Source organism: Sciurus vulgaris (assembly GCF_902686455.1).
Source record: "Sciurus vulgaris genome assembly, chromosome: 1".
NCBI classification, from domain to species: domain Eukaryota; kingdom Metazoa; phylum Chordata; class Mammalia; order Rodentia; family Sciuridae; genus Sciurus; species Sciurus vulgaris.
Window position 1 is genome coordinate 116,774,747 of NC_136461.1, and position 17,298 is coordinate 116,792,044.

The window sequence follows — 17,298 nt, forward strand, 5'->3', positions numbered from 1 at the left end:
CACCTGACAACATTCAGCAAAATGAGGTTAAGAGTTATTGGTGTTTGGGAAGGGCAAAACAAAATAAAACAAAAGGACACAGATGGCAGAGATACACTATACTGCAAAAGCAGGTGAATGCGGGAACATCCTTGGCTTGCCAGGCTTATGGTGAAGCTTGCATTTTCTTATCCTTGTCTTTCTTGGTTTGCTGGGCCCCCAGACTGCTGGACCTGGGACTGTAGTAGCTGAGCTGCTGCTTTCTTCTTCTGGAAGTTGTTCACCTCCTCCTCCAGCTCCTTCTTCTTGTCTTCTACTTTCTTCTTCTCTTCTTGGTGTGTCCGCTTTAGAAGGTCAAACTTCTCGTGAAGCTCCTTCTCTGCCTCTTTAAGTTCAGCCTCTTTCTCCTTTACTCTCATAACAAACATCTGCCTCATCTCTTCTTCTTTCTTCTGCAATTCTCCCAGGAATTCATTCCTTTTTGCTTCATATGTCTCCTGAAGACTGAAGGGTTTGCTGTCAGGGTCAGTGTCCTTGAACCCCATCTCCTCAAGTTTACAGCGTCGATACAACTCATAATGGCGGGTGTGTGTGCCTGTTCTCGCAAGTCCTCCATGTTTCACACGTATCAGCATCTCCCGCAACTTCACAAAATCACAATGGTTTTCATTCTCAACCTGCACCATGCCCCAGGGGTACTGCCTGGCCTTTGCCATCTTGTTGCCAATCTTCACCTCTTCAGTGCTGCCAACCACTGCGAACGGGAGGGGGACACTCATCGTTGGCATTATCTCTGCCACCGTTTCTTCATCAGTAGGGAACTGATATACTTGGACGCCGTTGCTGACTAGTTCACTCATGATCTTACTTTTGAATTTGTGCAATTCATTCTGGCAATTGTGTCCGCTTTTGCAATTATTGGAATAATGTTCACCTGATAAAGAATTTCCCATTGAATCGCAAGAAAGTATTTTCTAGACGAAAATACCATGACTTAGATTTATGTGTGTTCTGGTTGCCATTTGCTTCATCTTTGTTTCAAATGTGCGGTCTTCTTACTGTCCAGCTTCTCCATGGTGACCAGGTCCAGAGACTTCAGTGAATGTCCCGTGGGGGGCGATAAAGTAGAGGCAGGCATGAATTCTGTGTCATGGTAGTTGAAGAGAGAACGCTTATCTCAGTTCCTCTTGCAAATAGGCCTCGAATTGGGCATCGATGTATTCCACTATTGGCTTATAGCTGTCATCTTTATTTATCTGGTCTCCAAATCCCATGGTGTCAACTATGGTTAGCTTCAGCCATACATTGCTTTCCTGAAGCTCGTAACTTCTGGCTTTTAACCGGACACCTGGTTCGTTATGTGTAGCTGGGTCACTTTCAAATTTGGTGTTGAATAACGTATCCATTAACGTGGATTTGCCAATGCCTGTCTCAACAACACACAGGATGTTGAAACAGAATCCTTGAGAAGTAGACTTGGTGACCAGTTGGTCAGGGAGACTGTCAAATCCAACATGGCCAGAAAGGGACAAGTTTCGAAGCTCTTCATTCAGTTCTCAAAAACCAAAGCTCAGATATGTACAGCAGCAGAGGTTCCATTTTCTTTTTCTTTTTCTTCAGTCACCAATAACATTTTTATTTTCAGGTATAAAGGTTCCATTTTCATGCACACTGTCACCAAGAGTACTAAGCATTTGGTTCAGCAGTCCAACCAACTCAGAGAGATGGAATCCTGTTCCACCGCAAAGCCAGACTGTCTCCCCACCGCCACGGCCATCGCGGCTGCGGCTGCGGCTGCGGCTGCGGCTGCGGCTGCGGCTGCGGCTCCGGCTCCGGCTCCGGCTCCGCCTGGGTGCTCTCGACCGACACTGGCTGCTGCTGCTGCTAGCGCTTGGGCTCCAGCTCGCCTCCCCCGCGCGACCCTCGCGGCTGCGCTCTGCTTGCGCCCGCTCCCGATCGCAGCCAGCAGCATCTGCACCCCACGCCGCCGCCCCTCCCGCTTTATCATTCTAAATCCATCACTTAAATCCTCACTAGAGAACTTTTAAAAAACTTTTTAGATGTTGATTTACTTATTTTATTATTTAATGCAGTGCCGAGAATCAAACCCAGTACCTCACACATGCTAAAGGCAAGTGCTCTACCACAGAGCTACAACCCCAGCCCTAGAGAATTTCTTAATGAGGGAAGGACTGATGAAAATTTTTCTCTACATACAATATCGACAACAGACTAGTAAATCTTAATTGGAATGATAAGGCAAAAATTGTAAAATCACACCTTTTCTATAATATATATAAGGTACACATTATCTTCTGTAGGGATAGCTATCATACATGAAAAAAAAAAAAAAAAGATGTAACCACCGTGTTGCTCGCCCAGGAAAGTTAGGGAATTTGGTCTTAGAATGATGTAGTCATTTTTTCCTGTCCATTATCTTTTGTTTGTTTGTTTGTTTGTTGTTTTTGCAGTACTGGGGATTGAACCCAGGGCCTTGTGCTTGCAAGGCAAGCACTCTACCAACTGAGCTATATCCCTAGTCCTTTTTTTTTTTTTTAAAGTTGGAGATGGACATATACCTTTGTTTATTTTTATGTGGTGCTGAGGATTTAACCCAGTGCCTCACATGTGCTAGGCAAGTACTCTATACCACTAAGCCACAACCCTAGCCCCCTATCATCTTTAATATATCATTTCCTCTTATCCCCCAGAAAATCTTCTCCTTCCTCCTCTTCTTCCCCTTCTTCAAACTAGTCATTATCATCTTCATCCTGAATTCCTTCATTAAATACGAAAGGTCCACTTCTTCTTCTCCCTCTCCCAATTCTGGGCCTGCTACATCTTCATCCTCCTTCTCATCTTCTTCCTCTTCTTTTTCAATACCCTTCAGGGTGAATTAGCTTTATATCTTTTTCATCTCCATCTTATTCATCTTCCTCTCCCGTGTCTGGTATTTCGTTACCTTCCTGATCAAATCCATCTAAGCATATAACTTATTGCAGGAGTTCAAAAATGCTTTCTCTATCATCTTCCAGGTTTGTGATCTCAGGGTTAAAAAAGTCAAGATATTTCAAATTTTTAATGTTTTACAGAATTTCTACTATACTGAGATGTTTGATTTTGTTTCCACTCAGTCTGAGGTAGATAAGATTTGGACATTTTTCTGTCAGGACTTTCAAGTCTCCAGAAATTAAATTTTCACTAAGTTCCAACTTTAAAATTTAGGTAAAACTGATAAGTTGGCCACAATCGGAAAATCTAGTTCTCTAAAAGTGTCATTCAAGTCTTTTATTTCCTCACTGACACACAGACAATTATCAAGAACTAACTCCATCATCTCCTCCACACTCTGTTCTTTAACTCCTTGTTAATCCTCTTCATCTCCATGTCCTCCTCCTTCTTCTGTTATACTCTCCTCCTTTTCCCATCCCTACCAGTCCCACTATCCCCCAACCCTAAAATTTAAAAAGATTTAGAAATCAACAACAACAAAACATATATATATATATTACATATATATAAAAATACCCATTACCACTAGATAGGTGTTGGGGAGAAAGAAAAGAGTTCAAAGAGCTGGGACTCTTAACTTAGCTGCCCCCACTTCCTTATCTACACATGCATGCATGCACACACACACACACACCAGCAATTCCTTTCCCTTCAATAGCTGAGCCTCTGAGACAGGGCACTGCCAACCAATGCCATGTCCTACACTCCCGAGAATCTACTTTTGCCATCCCATGTTCTCACGATCATTACTCACAGTTTCAAACAGTTCTTCCATCAGTTCATTCACTTCCTTTTCTGTGAAAAAGCCAAAAAGTAAGTTGTTGGCAGAAATTATTTTCATTTTGCAATAAGGGAAACTCTATGGAGACAATGGATGCTATTTCCCAACAAGGCCTCTGACAAAATCCTCATCTCTATCTTTCATTCATTCAATTCAAAAACACTTAGGGAACAACAATTACTCCTCAATGACAATTTAAGGTGCTACAGAAGAGAATGACAGAGAAAGTTTTCCTTTCATGAAGCTTGAATTTTAGTGAGAAGACATCAGAAAAATCTGACCTGGATGATTTTACAATTAGATACATTCATAGATGATTGGCCTGTTTAAACATACACAGCACTGACTAGAATCAAGAAGCAAGTCTTACAGGGCATGGTGGTACACACACATATAATCCCAGAATACCTATAATCCAGGATCCTGGGAAGACTAAGGCAGGAAGATCACAAGTTTGAGGTCAGCCTGGGCAACTTGGTAAGACCCTGACTCAAAATTAAAAATAAATAAAGGCTGGGGCTATAGCTCAGTGGCAGAGTGCTTGCCTAGCATATCATATGTAAGGCACTAGGTTTGATCCTTAGCACCACATAAAAATAAACAAATAAAATGCATGCTCTTCATCTACAACTACACAAAATAGATAGATAGATAGATAGATAGATAGATAGATAGATAGATAGATAAACATGACTGGGAAAATAGCAGAGTGGCAGTGTTCCTAGGTTCAATTCACAGTACTGCCAAAAAAAAAAAAGAGAGAGAGACGTAAGTCTCCAACAGTGTGTCATAGGATGCATCTTTGAACCTAAGCCATTAAGCAACTAGATCAATGATTTAGAAGACTGAGAAAACACACTTATTAAACTTGTAGATGACAGGAAGTTAGAAAGGAATGCCAATCCAACTAATCATAGATTCAAAAATCTATATTCTCAAATCACTTAAATAGAAAGATTTTAAAAAGTCAGTTTCTTAAGTACATAAAAACTTGACACAGTTTAAAAATAATTAGTCTGGTGCTGGGGTGGTAACTCAGTGGTAAAGCACTCACCTAGCATGTGTAAGGCACTGGGTTCAATCCTCAGCACCATATAAAAATAAATAAATAAAATAAAGGTATTGTGTCCATCTATAACTAAAAAAATATCTAAAAAACAAACAAACAGGGCTGGGGTTGTGGTTCAGTGGCATGTGTAAGCCTAGCATGTGTAAGCCCTGGGTTTGATCCTCAGGACCACATAAAAATAAAATAAAGGTATTGTGTTCACCTACAACTTAAAAAAAAAAAAAAAATTAAAAACAATTAGTATGAAAAAGATCTAAAAGTTTTGGTTTACTTCAAGGTCAGTATAATATAGCTGTACCAAAATGGTGTTCATATTCAAGAGAGCAAGGATATCACTAACTACAGCAGAACCTTACACCATATCTAGAGGACTCTGATCAATTCAATAAAAGTCCTTCTTCAGAGAGCATAAAAAAGATTATCCCAGAGGCTTGAGACTGAGACAGGAGGATCATGAGTTCAAAGCCAGCCTCAGCAAAAGTTAGGTGCTAATTTTAAGCATGTCAATGAGACCCTGTTTTTAAATAAAATATAAAATAGGGCTGGGGATGTGGCTCAGTGGTTGAATGCCCCTGAGTTCAATCCCTGGTACCAAAAAAAAAAAAAAAAAAAAAAAAAAAAGTTTAAAACTGCCAGGGATACAGTTCTGTGGTATAGCACTTGCCTAGCATGTGTGAGGTCCTAGGTTCAATTCCCAGCATCAGAAAAAAAGAAAAAGTTAAAATCCAAATGTTTGTGAAAAAGTTTTTTAAATAATAGTAAATAACAAAAACTAAAAAAAAAAACAAAAAAAAAAAAAAAAAAAAAAAAACAACCTTGGTGAGGATGTGGAACAACTAGAACTCTAATGGAAAATGGAAAACTGCTTTGGAAAATGATCTGGAAATTTCTTATAAAACTAAGTATATAACTACCAAAGATCCACTGATACCTAACCTAGATAGTTGACCCAGGAGAAATTAAACATATGTGCATGAAGGCCAACACAAGAAAGTTCAGAGCAGATAAATTAATGAAAAAGTCCAAAACTGCAAAGACCCACATGTTTATCAACACGAAAGTAGATAAATCATTGTATATTTATACATGAAATTCTGTTCAGCAGTAAAAGGGAACAAACTAATGATATCTACAATAAGAAGGAATCTTAAAAATATGCTCAGTGAAAGAAGCGTCACTCACAGAGCACATATAATGTGATTTCATTTATATGAAGTTCTGAAATAGGCAATTCTAATTTGTGATTAAAAAAAAAGTCAGAAAGAGAGGCAGGGGGTATGATGATTGACTTGTAAGGGCCATGAGGGAACTTTCTACAGTGATGATTTTATGTCCTGATAGGAATTTGACTTACACAAGTAAATGTATGCCAAAATTCATTAAGTGGCATACTTAAGATATTGTGTGTAAATTTACCTAAATGAGAAATCACAAACTAGCTCATGATATGCAAGAAGTTTCTTTTTTCTTATTTGGTAGTGGGGATTGAACCCAGGGCACTTTACCATCAAGCCACATTCCAGTCCTTTTTATTTTTTTTATTTCGAGACAGAGTCTCACTGAGTTGCTCAGGGTCTCATTAAATTGCTGAGGCTGGTCTTGAATTTGTAATCCTCATGTCTCAGCCTCTGGGTCGCTAGGATTACACGCAAGCACCGCCATGCCCAGCTGGAGAAGTGCTTAAAAAGCAAAGAATAACTCACTCTAAAATGCATTTTTAAAAAAGATGGACAGAGGGAAATGAAAAGCTGAATGATAAAGCAAACACACATTAAAAGTTTCCCACTTATTCATCCTTTAGAGCTATGCTAAAACATTTATATTAAAACATGCTCACAATACAGTTCTTCTAACTTTTCTACATGTTTAATAAATTTCAGCCAGGCATGGAGATGCATGCCTGTAATCCCAGGAGCTCCGGAAGTTGAGGCAGGAGGAGCCCAAGTGCAAAGTCGGTCTCAGCAACGTATCAAGGCCAAAACCAACTCAGAAGATCCTGTCTCAAAATAAAATATAAAAAGGGCTGGGGATCCAGTGGCTAAGCAACCCTGGATTCAATCCCCAGTACAGTATAGTACAATCAATCAATCAATCAATTCATAATAAAATGTAATGGACAAGTTTAAAGAAAAGTAAAGGTTGGAATCCAAAGAAAGCAATATGGATGGTGAGAGGTCTGGACACTATGGCCTTTGGAGGACTATGGAAACTTGGCATGTTTTACATAGGAAAGAAAACACTTAGGAAAAGAAATGTCTTTCTGTGTGGTATGGTTTTGGAGATTGAATCCAGGATCTTGCACATGTTACACATGTGTTCTACCACTGAGCTACACCCACAGCCCTTTTTTTTTTTTTTTTTTTAAACTTTTGAGATGGAACCTTGCAAAGTTGTCAGGGCTTGCAATCCTCCTGCCTCAGCCTCCCAAGTAGCTAAAGAAACATCTTTTAATATGCACATATTGGAGTAAATTACTTTTTGTTGCAACAAAGAAGAAACAGGAAGAATATTAAAGGCAGATTTGGGTTTGATATGGAAAATGTTAATTGGAGCAGTTATTCAGACTAGAACACATTCTATTTGCAGAACCAATGTGTTCGCTCTCACTGAAGGTATCCAGAAAACTAAAAGTAATATCAAAGAAATTATAAACAAAATCTCAAGTGGGAAAAAAATTATGGCCCCGTGGAGCTTTTTTGAACTCTATGATTTTATGCTTTCCTATTATTTTTTTTTTATTTTAGTCATCCAGACAAGGATAAATGCTCTTAAAGGGATTATAATTGAACATGATAGTATTACACATAAAACAAAGAGTAGGAATAAAATTTAAACTCTATCCCTGTGTTCACAGAACTCTTATTAGAAAGATGGCTCTTCAAGCATCTCAAAAAAGTACTCAATTGGCAAATATTGCCAGCACTGTGTTAAACATTGATTCTATAGCAATAAGTAACACTACGAGCCTTAAGAAGCTCATAGTCTAGGGGAAAAAAAGATTCTAAATAAGTAATTATCAGAGCAATGAGTATATAAAGGACATAAAAAAACGGTATGGGAATGCAAAGCAAGATGATCAATTCTAATTGGAGAGAGGGTCCCTAAGAAATGATATGTAAACAGAAGTAACAGTAGACAAACAAAAAGGAGAAACAAGAATGTTTTGGGCTGAGAGATGAACAGAAATAAGATAGCTTGGAAAATGTTTCCTTACCCACAAATGACATTATAGACGAGCCCCTCCTTAAGAGAGTCTTCCCTTGTCTTCCATGACACTATATTTTCTTATACTTTCCTAGTCCCTCCTTTAATGTTTTCTCAAACCTAATTCTCCAGCTTTTTCATTCTACAAATCCTCTTTGACTTCTGGTGCTTTCTTTTCAATGCTTCATCTAACTTTTTTTTTTTTTTTTGGCAGTATAAGAGATGAATCCAGAACCTCCCCACATGCTAAGCAAGCACTCTACCACTGAGTTACATCCCCAGTCCTTTTTATTTTGAGACACGGTCTCACTAAATTGGCCAGACTCAGACTTGCAATTCTGCCTCAGGCTCCCGAGTTGCTGGGAATACAATCATGTGACACTAAGTCCCTCTAACCTTAATTGCTAGGTTAGGTAAGCTGGACAATTTATCAAAATAAACAGAAGATCTTCATGAAGGAGATGGTATTCTAATCTCAAAAGTAACAAAGTTAAATGCTAAAATACTGTAGGAAATAAACTGCATTATTTGGATACATAGTAAAATTTTGGAGGCTGTAAAACTCTCTCTATAAGAGGTCAGGAGCCAACGCTATGCTTTCTCCACATTGTACCTATGACTCCAGCACAGGGACATGTAGACCCTTAGTAAAAATCAATAATTATTATTTTTTTTTTTGATACAGAGTCTCACTGCACTGTCAACTCCTGAGCTCAAGTGATCCTTCCACCTTGGCCTTCCAAGTAAAAATCAATTTCTGAAATATAAATTTTCCATGACTGGAACCCTATCCAATGATATACTTTTTAAAACAAATTACTGAAGTCAAATTATCAAGATTGTTTCCCATACTACAGTCCTGTAGCAGGTTGTGGCAGAAGTGATCTGCTATGGAGTTTATCTGGGCCTGTGTCCTCAGCCCAGTTTAATATATTGATTTTACCTATCAAATACATTAAACTGGAATTAAATCAAATACCAGTTTGATCTTTCTAAAATCCAAATCAGTTCCTATTGATTTGGGGGGTGGGGGTGAGTGCTGGGGATTGAACCCAGGGTCTTGTGTAATGCAAGGTAAGCACTCTACCAACTGAGTTATATCCTCAGCCCAGTTCCTATTGATTGTCTACTTAAAAGTTCTGCATGATCTGAACACTACATAGCTTTAGTACCACCACTCACTCACACAACTCCATCAAACTATGTATTTTCTAAACACATTTTTTGATGCTTTATAATTTTGTAGTTTGCAGATGCTCTTGAAATTGCAATATCCCTCTCTGTTCCCAATCATAAAAAATCTCTCATACCTCCTTTCCTAAGCTTCCTACCCTATTCCATACCATAACCATACTCTAGGAGATGACATTCTCTTTTAGGTGACTAGCACAACTTACACTCAACCTATTTAGCACCTATCACGTTGTACTAAAATTCTTGCTGCTTGTATCCCTCAACTAATCTCTCACAAGGAAGAGACTGTATTCAAATTTTTCTTGGTATTCCAAATACAATCTTTGCCAATTATGAAGAACTCAATACATCACTATGGGATGTAAAAATAAATGATAGCATTCTGAACATATACCTAAATTAAAGAATTATAGAAATAAACAAGTAAAGGAAACTTGAATGTCTTAACCTGGACAGTCTGCAAATTTTACCACCAAAAATCTAAAAAGTAAACAAAGGTAGATGTAGAACATATAAAACCAGAATTTGATAAACAGACTCACTGGTGATTCTCACTGCCCGGTCAGTACGGAAATCCTCTGTATCTGGTTCGTCAAGATCTTCTAGAAAATTATATTCTGGATCATCATCATCATCTGCTTCGTCTAGAGAGAAAAATGTTTTAGACACTTATTCCCAAATTCTGAACTGATATTACCAATAAAATCTTAGTATTTCTTTTTTTATTCTTTTTAGTTATACATGACAATAGAATGTGTTTTTTCATTTAAAATTTTTTAAAATTTTTTGTATTTGTATTTGGACAGAATACCTTTATTTTGTTTATTTTATTCAGTGCTAAGGATAGAACCCAGTGCCTCACATGTGCTAGGCAAGTGCTCTGCCAATGAGCTATAGCCCCTGTCCTGTACTTTAATATATTATACATATTTGGATTATAATTTCCTATTCTTGTGGTTGTATATGATGTGGAATCACACTGGTCATGTATTCATATAAAAACATAGGAAAGTATGTCCGATTCATTTTACTGACTAAAATCTTAGTATTTTCAACACCATAACAAGCAGATGTGGATGCAGGCTCAATTCTTCTTGAACAGGATCTTGATTGCTGCTTTGATTATCTGAGGATATCGGACGCTCTCTTCTTCACTCTTCTAAAATGGACTCTGCCAATGATTCTCCAGGCAGTTTCCAGAAGACTTGGCCTTGGACTAGGGTAGCACCGTTGTTCCCTTTTGTTCTGGGGCTTCTGTCTCTTGGACTGCACAGCTGCTGGTTCTTCCAGTTCTCCAGCCTGTAGATAGTCATTGTGGACTATCCAGCTTCTGGTCTTATAAGCCAGTCTAATAAATCCCCTTTTTATAATCATACTTCCTATTGATTCTGTTCCTCTAAGAGAACCTTGACTAATATAATGTCAATCTAAAACTAAAAAAAGTATTTAAAAAAAGAAGGTACACTCAAGCACTAAGAGGATAAATGAATAACTCACTTACCCTGACATTCCTAGCCTCACCTATCTACCCATTTACATAGTCTATTTCCATCCAAACTTTTATCTCATCAATATTCCTTCCACACTCTGGTAACACTCTTCTTTTGGGTAATGGCATACTCCAACCACATTGCTCTATGAGGTTCTGCCAATCACAGGACTCCATGCCAAAACATTTTCTGTATGGGTGCCATACACCACCAACAGGTTGGGCATGTGATCAAAACAAGACATTCTGAGTTGCTCCCTAGATTTTTCAAACTGGTACTTACAGGAGAGAGTCCTAATGTGCTGACAAAGTAAGAAGTAATTACTGAAAATATAAAAGTAAGTTTGAGAATTGAGCTAAGTGATAAAAATAAATAAAATAGGGAAAGTCAGGCATGGTGGTGCATGCCTGTAATCCCAGCAGCTCAGGAGGCTGAGGCAGGAGGATCACCAGTTCACAGCCAGCCTCAGCAAAAGTGAGGTGCAAAGCAACTTAGTGAGACCCTTTTTCTAAATAAAATACAAAATAGGGTTGGGGATGTGGCTCAATAGTCAAATGCCCCTGAGTTCAATCCCTAATACCAAGGGGAAAAAAAAAAAGGAGAAAGAGAATCCTAATAGTGCCTCAATTCCACTGCAGGTTTTCCGGCCTTTCCCTAAGTTTGGTCTTATTTGATCTCAGAAAGATAGAGGTAGAATTCTTTCACCTGCATCATAAAGACCCCTAACTAACACAATGTTCTTGAAGTAAATCAGTGAGTCATCATGAAATCATATACAAAATTATGCATGTATTTATGTTTCAGAAGAGGATCCCGAATATTCTAAAGATTCCCAAAAAAGGAAACCAATAGAGTAGAGGAAGGGGACTAGAGAGAGGGGGAAGGAAAAGGAAGTGAAGATATGGGGAATGAAAGTGACCAAATCATGTTATAGGCATATACAAATATTTAACAATGAAACACACTATTATATACAAATATAATGCACCAAGTTTTAAAAATGAACTTAAAAAGATACCCCCCAAAAAATGCTTAATTGAAAAAAAATAGAAATTACTGATTGAAAGTAAATCAGTTTTGGGGAGATACAAGATGGCGGACTAGAGGGAGGGTGCTATTCCTCGTGGCTCGGTAACTTGGGTTTCGTCTGCGAGGTAGTCATTGATGCCCATGGATCCCCTGCTGTTTACCCCACAATCATATTGCCTGCCTTCTGAGTGCAGATAGCTCACTGACCACCACCTATCATCCACCATTTGCTCATTTGCCCACCTCTTGCCTGACCATCACCCACATTCCACCTACCCATCGTCCACGGCCGGACATCGGCCTGACGTCTGCCCGATATCCATCTGACGTCTGCCTGACATACACCTGCCGACTGTCACTGCTACCCTGCAGACCACCTGCAGATCACCAGCTGCCCTCTGTTGCCTGGAAGTCCACTGTGACAGTACTGGCAGGTTTGGTTACTGTGGCTGCCACCATCTTGGGACAACTGTCAAGATGGCTGCCACCATCTTGGGAACTGCAGTTTGCCACCCTGGCTGTTGCCATCTCAGGGCGTGGCCACCTATCTGCAGACTCAAGCCAGGGCCTGGAGATATATTGGGGTACCTGCAGGTTGCACCTGAGGTCCTTCTGCTCGGTGTGGGAGTGGCTGCCATCTGGCTGCCTCTTTGTAGGGTCGCTCCTTTGTGTGAGCGCGACCCTGGTGGTCTCTCTGCAAGTTGAAAGGGCATTGAGATCTTAGGACTGCAGCAAGACAGGGCCTGGGGAACGTGAAGTCCAGGTCCATCAGACTGCAGCTGGGTTTGCTTGGGTCAGTCTGGGTCTGGTGAATCCGTGGAAAGCTGAAGACTAGGGGCAGTTCCCCAAGGGGAGCAGAGGTTGAAGAAACTGGAGAAAAGTGGGCTCTCTCCAGCTCAGAGAGTCCTTAAGTATGCAGGGACAGAAGGGGCCAGATACAAGGAGTGCCCTTAAGAGGGTGTAAAGACATCGTGCTATCAGCTTATGTACCCAACAAGTCCAGGCACCCACTGGACTGGAGCTAACATCAAACTTCAGAAAATCCCATCTATCAGTGGAGAAGGGAAGCTGAGAAAATTTTTGAAAGCCAACGGAAGCAATCACTCAATTTTCCATTGAGACTTCTTCCTTTTTTCACCCTCTCTCTCACACCTCTACCATCTTTGAATCCAAATATTTTTCATGCATTAATTTATTGAGGAATGGGATGGCTGAATAGTATATGATGGTTTTGTTGTGTATTCTTATATTTTTTAAAAATCTGTACATTTTTTTCCTCTCACCTCCCTGTCTCTCTGGGAAAACTGGAACTCCATATGTAACAAAATGAAATTAAATCTCTCTCTCTCACCCTGCACAAAAATCAACTCGAAGTGGATCAAAGATTCAGGCACTAGAACAGAGACCCTGCACCTAACAGAAGAAAAAGTAGGCCCAAATCTTCATCATGTTGGCTTAGAAGTAAATTAAGAATAAACAAATGGTACATGTATGATTACACAAATGGTGTGAATCTACATTGTGTACAACCATAGAAATGAAAAGTTGTATTCCATTCGTGTACAATGAATCAAAATGCAACCTGTAAAAATAAAAATACAAAAAATAAAAATAAATGAATAAAATCAAGCTATTGTGGCAGGGATTATAGATTAGTGGTAGAGCACTTGCCTAGCAAGGATGAGGCCCTGGGTTTGATCCTCAGCACCATATAAAAACAAATAAATTAGATAAAAGTTAAATTCTTAAAAAAAAAAAAGAAGATCAGGGAAAGAAAGGACTATTTTCTTGATATATTAAAGGACCACTCAATCATGAACAGTTTAGCTAAAAGGAAAGAATTCACTTGGATTTGAATCATGTCATTCTCTCTCATTCCTAGAACATAGGGAAAGGGCTGTTGCTTGAGATCAAAACTCAGAATGCCATTTTTCTTGATATTGGTCTATTTTATCTTACATCTTTATCACCATGTTATTTGTTGATTTTTTTCTGTCAAAGAACATGCTCACAAACTGACATGAAGCTTCAAAGAAAAAAGAATAAATAAATGGGATGGATTCAAACTAAAAAGCTCAGCAAAGGAAACAATAAGGTGAAGACAGAGGGTATAGATAGAGCACTAATCTCCAGGATGTATAAAGAACTCAATAAGCTTAACACCAAAAAAACAAATAACCCAATAAATCAATGGGCCAAGAAACTGAACAGACCCTTCAAAGAAGGAATACAGACACTTCACAGAAGAAATACAATCTATCAACAAATATACAAAAAAAGTTCATCATTTATTGCAATTAGAGGACTGCAAATCAAAACTATTCTAAAGTATCATCTTACTCCAATCAGAAAGGCATCAAGAATACAAGCAATAATAAGTGTTGGCGAGGATGTGGGGAAAAAGGTACGATCATACATTGTTGGTGGGATTGCAGATTGGTGCAACCACTTTGGAAAGAAGTATGGAGATTCCTAAGAAAACTAGGAATGGAACCACGACCCAGTTATCCCACTCGTCAGTTTATACTCAAAGGACTTAAAATCCACATACTACAGTGACACAGCCAAATCAATGTTTATAGCAGCTCAATTCACAATAAACTATGGAACCCACCTAGATGCCCTTCAACAGATGAGTGGACAAAGAAAATGTGGTACATACACACAATGGAATATTACTTAGCCTTAAAGAAGAATGAAATTATGGCATTTGCAGGTAAATGGATGGAACTAGAGAATATCATACTAAATGAAATAAGCCAATCCCAAAAATCTAAAGGCCAAATGTTTTCTTTGATAAGCAGATGCTGATCCATAGTCAGGGGTGGGTAGGGAAGAATGAAGGAACTTTGGATTATGCAGAGGGGAGTGAGGGAGGGGTGGGGCAGCAGGGATGGGAAGGATGGTAGAATGAGACAGACATTATTACCCTATATACATGTTTGTAAAAAATTCTAAAAATAAATAAAGTAATTCAGTTACATAAAAATTAAATGAACAAAACAGCTGGATGATATGATGATATGCATATATACTTGGGTTTTGTTTTGTTTTGGTACTGAGGATTGAACCCAGAGGTTTACCACTGAGCTACATCCCCAGTCCTTTATTTTTGAGAAAGGATTTTGCTAAATTGCTCAGTGTAGCCTCAAATTTGCAATGGTCCTGCCTCAACCTCCTGGGGATCTGGGATTTTAGGTCTGTGCCACCTGTGGGTTTTTAACCACTGTTCTTGGCTCATAACTCCTTTAACAAGGCACAGAAACTCTAATATCCCTCTGCCTTTAGCTGGCCATAAGGAAATTCTCTGACCTACCCTGTTTGATAGTAGAGCATGAGACCCTCCTTGGGTCCTGGCTTATAATCCAGAGGAATGAATGCTGTACAGAGAGGCCAACAATCTGAACAGACAGGCTTTGTTGCATTTTCACCCAGTCTGTTAGCAATCATGCCTATACAACGAAGTCACCATAAAAACCCAAAATGACAGAGCTTGGGAACTTCTGTATAACTGAACACCTGGAAGTTCCAGAAGAGTAGTATTCTCAGAGAAGGCCTGGAAGTTCCATACCCCTTCCCCACTCACTATATGCATTTCTTCATTCTATATCCTTTACAATAAACCACCAAACATGTTTCCCAGAGTTCTTTAAGCCACTCTAGCAAATTACTCAAACTCAAGGAGGGGATTGTGAGAACCCCAATTTATAGTCACTCGTTCAGAAAAAATAGCTAAGGGCTAGGGACATAGCTCAGTTGGTAGAGTGCTTGCCTCGCAAGCACAAGGCCCTGGGTTCAATCCCCAGTACCGAGAAAAAAAAAAAAAAAAAAACAACAGAAAAATAGGTAAGAAACCCTGGGGCTTGCAACTGACATCTAAAGATGGAGCAGTCTTGGGGTCTGAGCCATCAAACTGTGGGATCTGATACCATCTCCAGGTTAATAGTAACAGAATCGAATGTGATTAGAGGACATCTAGCTGGTATCCACTGCTGCAGAATTGCTTATTTGCTGGTAAAGACAAATCCTCACACTTTTGAGGTCACACCTCCCCACCTTTTGAGGTCACAGAAGTCCTCTGTGTTGACTGTAATGTGAAATCAGGGAGAAAGTGTTTTCATTTTATTCTCTCAACACAATCCCATTTTTTTTTTTTTTTTTTTGATGCTGGGGATTTAGTCCAAGCCCTCACACATATTAACCACTGAACTATATCACTAGTCTCCATAATCCCATTCTTTTTTAAAAAATTTTTCAGTATTGGGGATTGAATCCAGGTGTGCTCTACCACTGAACTACATCACCAGCCCCTTTTTATTTTAAGTCTCTCTAAATTGCTTAGGGTCTTGCTAAATTGCTGAGGCCAGCCTCAAACTTGTCATCCTTCTACCTCAGCCTCCCAAATTGCTAAGATTACAGTGTACTCTACCATGCCTGGCTATAATCCCATTCTTTCAGCTTTCAATTAACAAAAATTTTATCACAGAGATAATGAACAGAATAGATGGTGAATGCAAATAAAATCACTTACCTTCATTCCCCACATCATCATTCATGAGTCCCCCCAACCACATCTTCCAGTCCTCATCATCGGCTGTATTGGGGTCATACATATCTGGGTAATATCTGGAGCTTGAAGCTCTGCCTCTAGTTGCCCCAGGGGAACATCTTTCAGGGGCATCTTAGAACGGGTTCGGAATGCAATGAGACTATCATCCATGGGCTAGCCAGCGGAGAAAGAAAAAAAAGTCACTAAGTGGATAATGCTTTCAGATTCTCCAAACCTCATCATTCCTCATCCTACCTAAAACCACAAGAACTCTTCCCTAAATGATTTGTGTTTATTGCTGTTTGTCTGAAAATCTTAATAAAAATGATGTGTTTTAAACAAATAGTTCAAGAACATTTATTGAGATACATAATTTACATACCATAAAATTCACCCTTTTAAAGGTATAATCAAGTGGATTCGGTATATCACAGACTTATGCAACCATCGCCACTAATTCCAAAATGTTTTCATCATCCCAAAAGGAAATTACATACCAAAAGTGCAGGGGAGCAATACTGACCAAATTATAATGTTATATTGTGCATTACATGCATGTATGAATATGTAACAACAATATATATTAACTATAACATCAATATATATTAACTATAATGCACCAATTAAAAAAACATGGAGGAAAAAAAATTCCAAACCAATTAATAGTCACCCTTTTTTGCTCCCCCTACCATCCTCTGTTAACCACTGATCTTCTTTCTATCTCTATGAATTTTCTTCTATTAGACATTCACATAAATGGATTCATACAATGTATGGCCTGTCTGTGGCTGCTTTCACTTAGCATAACATGTTTAAAGTTCATTCTTGTAGTATGTATCAGTACTTTCTTTATTGTCTAATAATATTCCATTATATGAATATAATACATTTTGTGTACACATTTATCAGTTGGTAAGAAACACTTGGGATGCTTCTACTTTAGGCCAATTAAGAAAATTGGTGTTGGGCGTGCTAGTGCACTCCTTTAATC

At 38.8% G+C, this 17,298-nt stretch overlaps 2 protein-coding genes and 1 pseudogene across 3 annotated transcripts in view; all 3 read right to left on the reverse strand.

Annotated features, from left to right (window-relative positions):
- Positions 1-17,298, reverse strand: part of GON4L (gon-4 like) — a 90,766-nt gene that overhangs the window by 43,999 nt on the left and 29,469 nt on the right. The window contains 4 exon segments of the mRNA XM_079105011.1: positions 3,746-3,786; positions 9,782-9,883; positions 16,290-16,379; positions 16,382-16,481. Of these exon segments, the coding sequence (XP_078961137.1) occupies positions 3,746-3,786; positions 9,782-9,883; positions 16,290-16,379; positions 16,382-16,481 (333 nt within the window).
- On the reverse strand, positions 153-866 carry LOC306640549 (septin-11-like). The gene has a single exon (XM_079104839.1). The coding sequence runs from the start codon at positions 837-839 to the stop codon at positions 168-170; it is 672 nt and encodes a 223-aa protein (XP_078960965.1). The 5' UTR covers positions 840-866; the 3' UTR covers positions 153-167.
- LOC306640538 (acidic leucine-rich nuclear phosphoprotein 32 family member E-like) lies at positions 2,529-9,881 on the reverse strand (annotated as a pseudogene). The gene is made up of 2 exons (XR_013766971.1): positions 9,782-9,881; positions 2,529-3,786 (listed from the first exon to the last, which is right to left on the reverse strand). The product of XR_013766971.1 is annotated as an acidic leucine-rich nuclear phosphoprotein 32 family member E-like (transcript).

What these genes read in the sequence shown, in the direction of transcription:
- LOC306640549 (XM_079104839.1), bottom strand. Translation starts at nt 839, where the DNA reads ATGAGTGAACTAGTCAGCAACGGCGTCCAAGTATATCAGTTCCCTACT.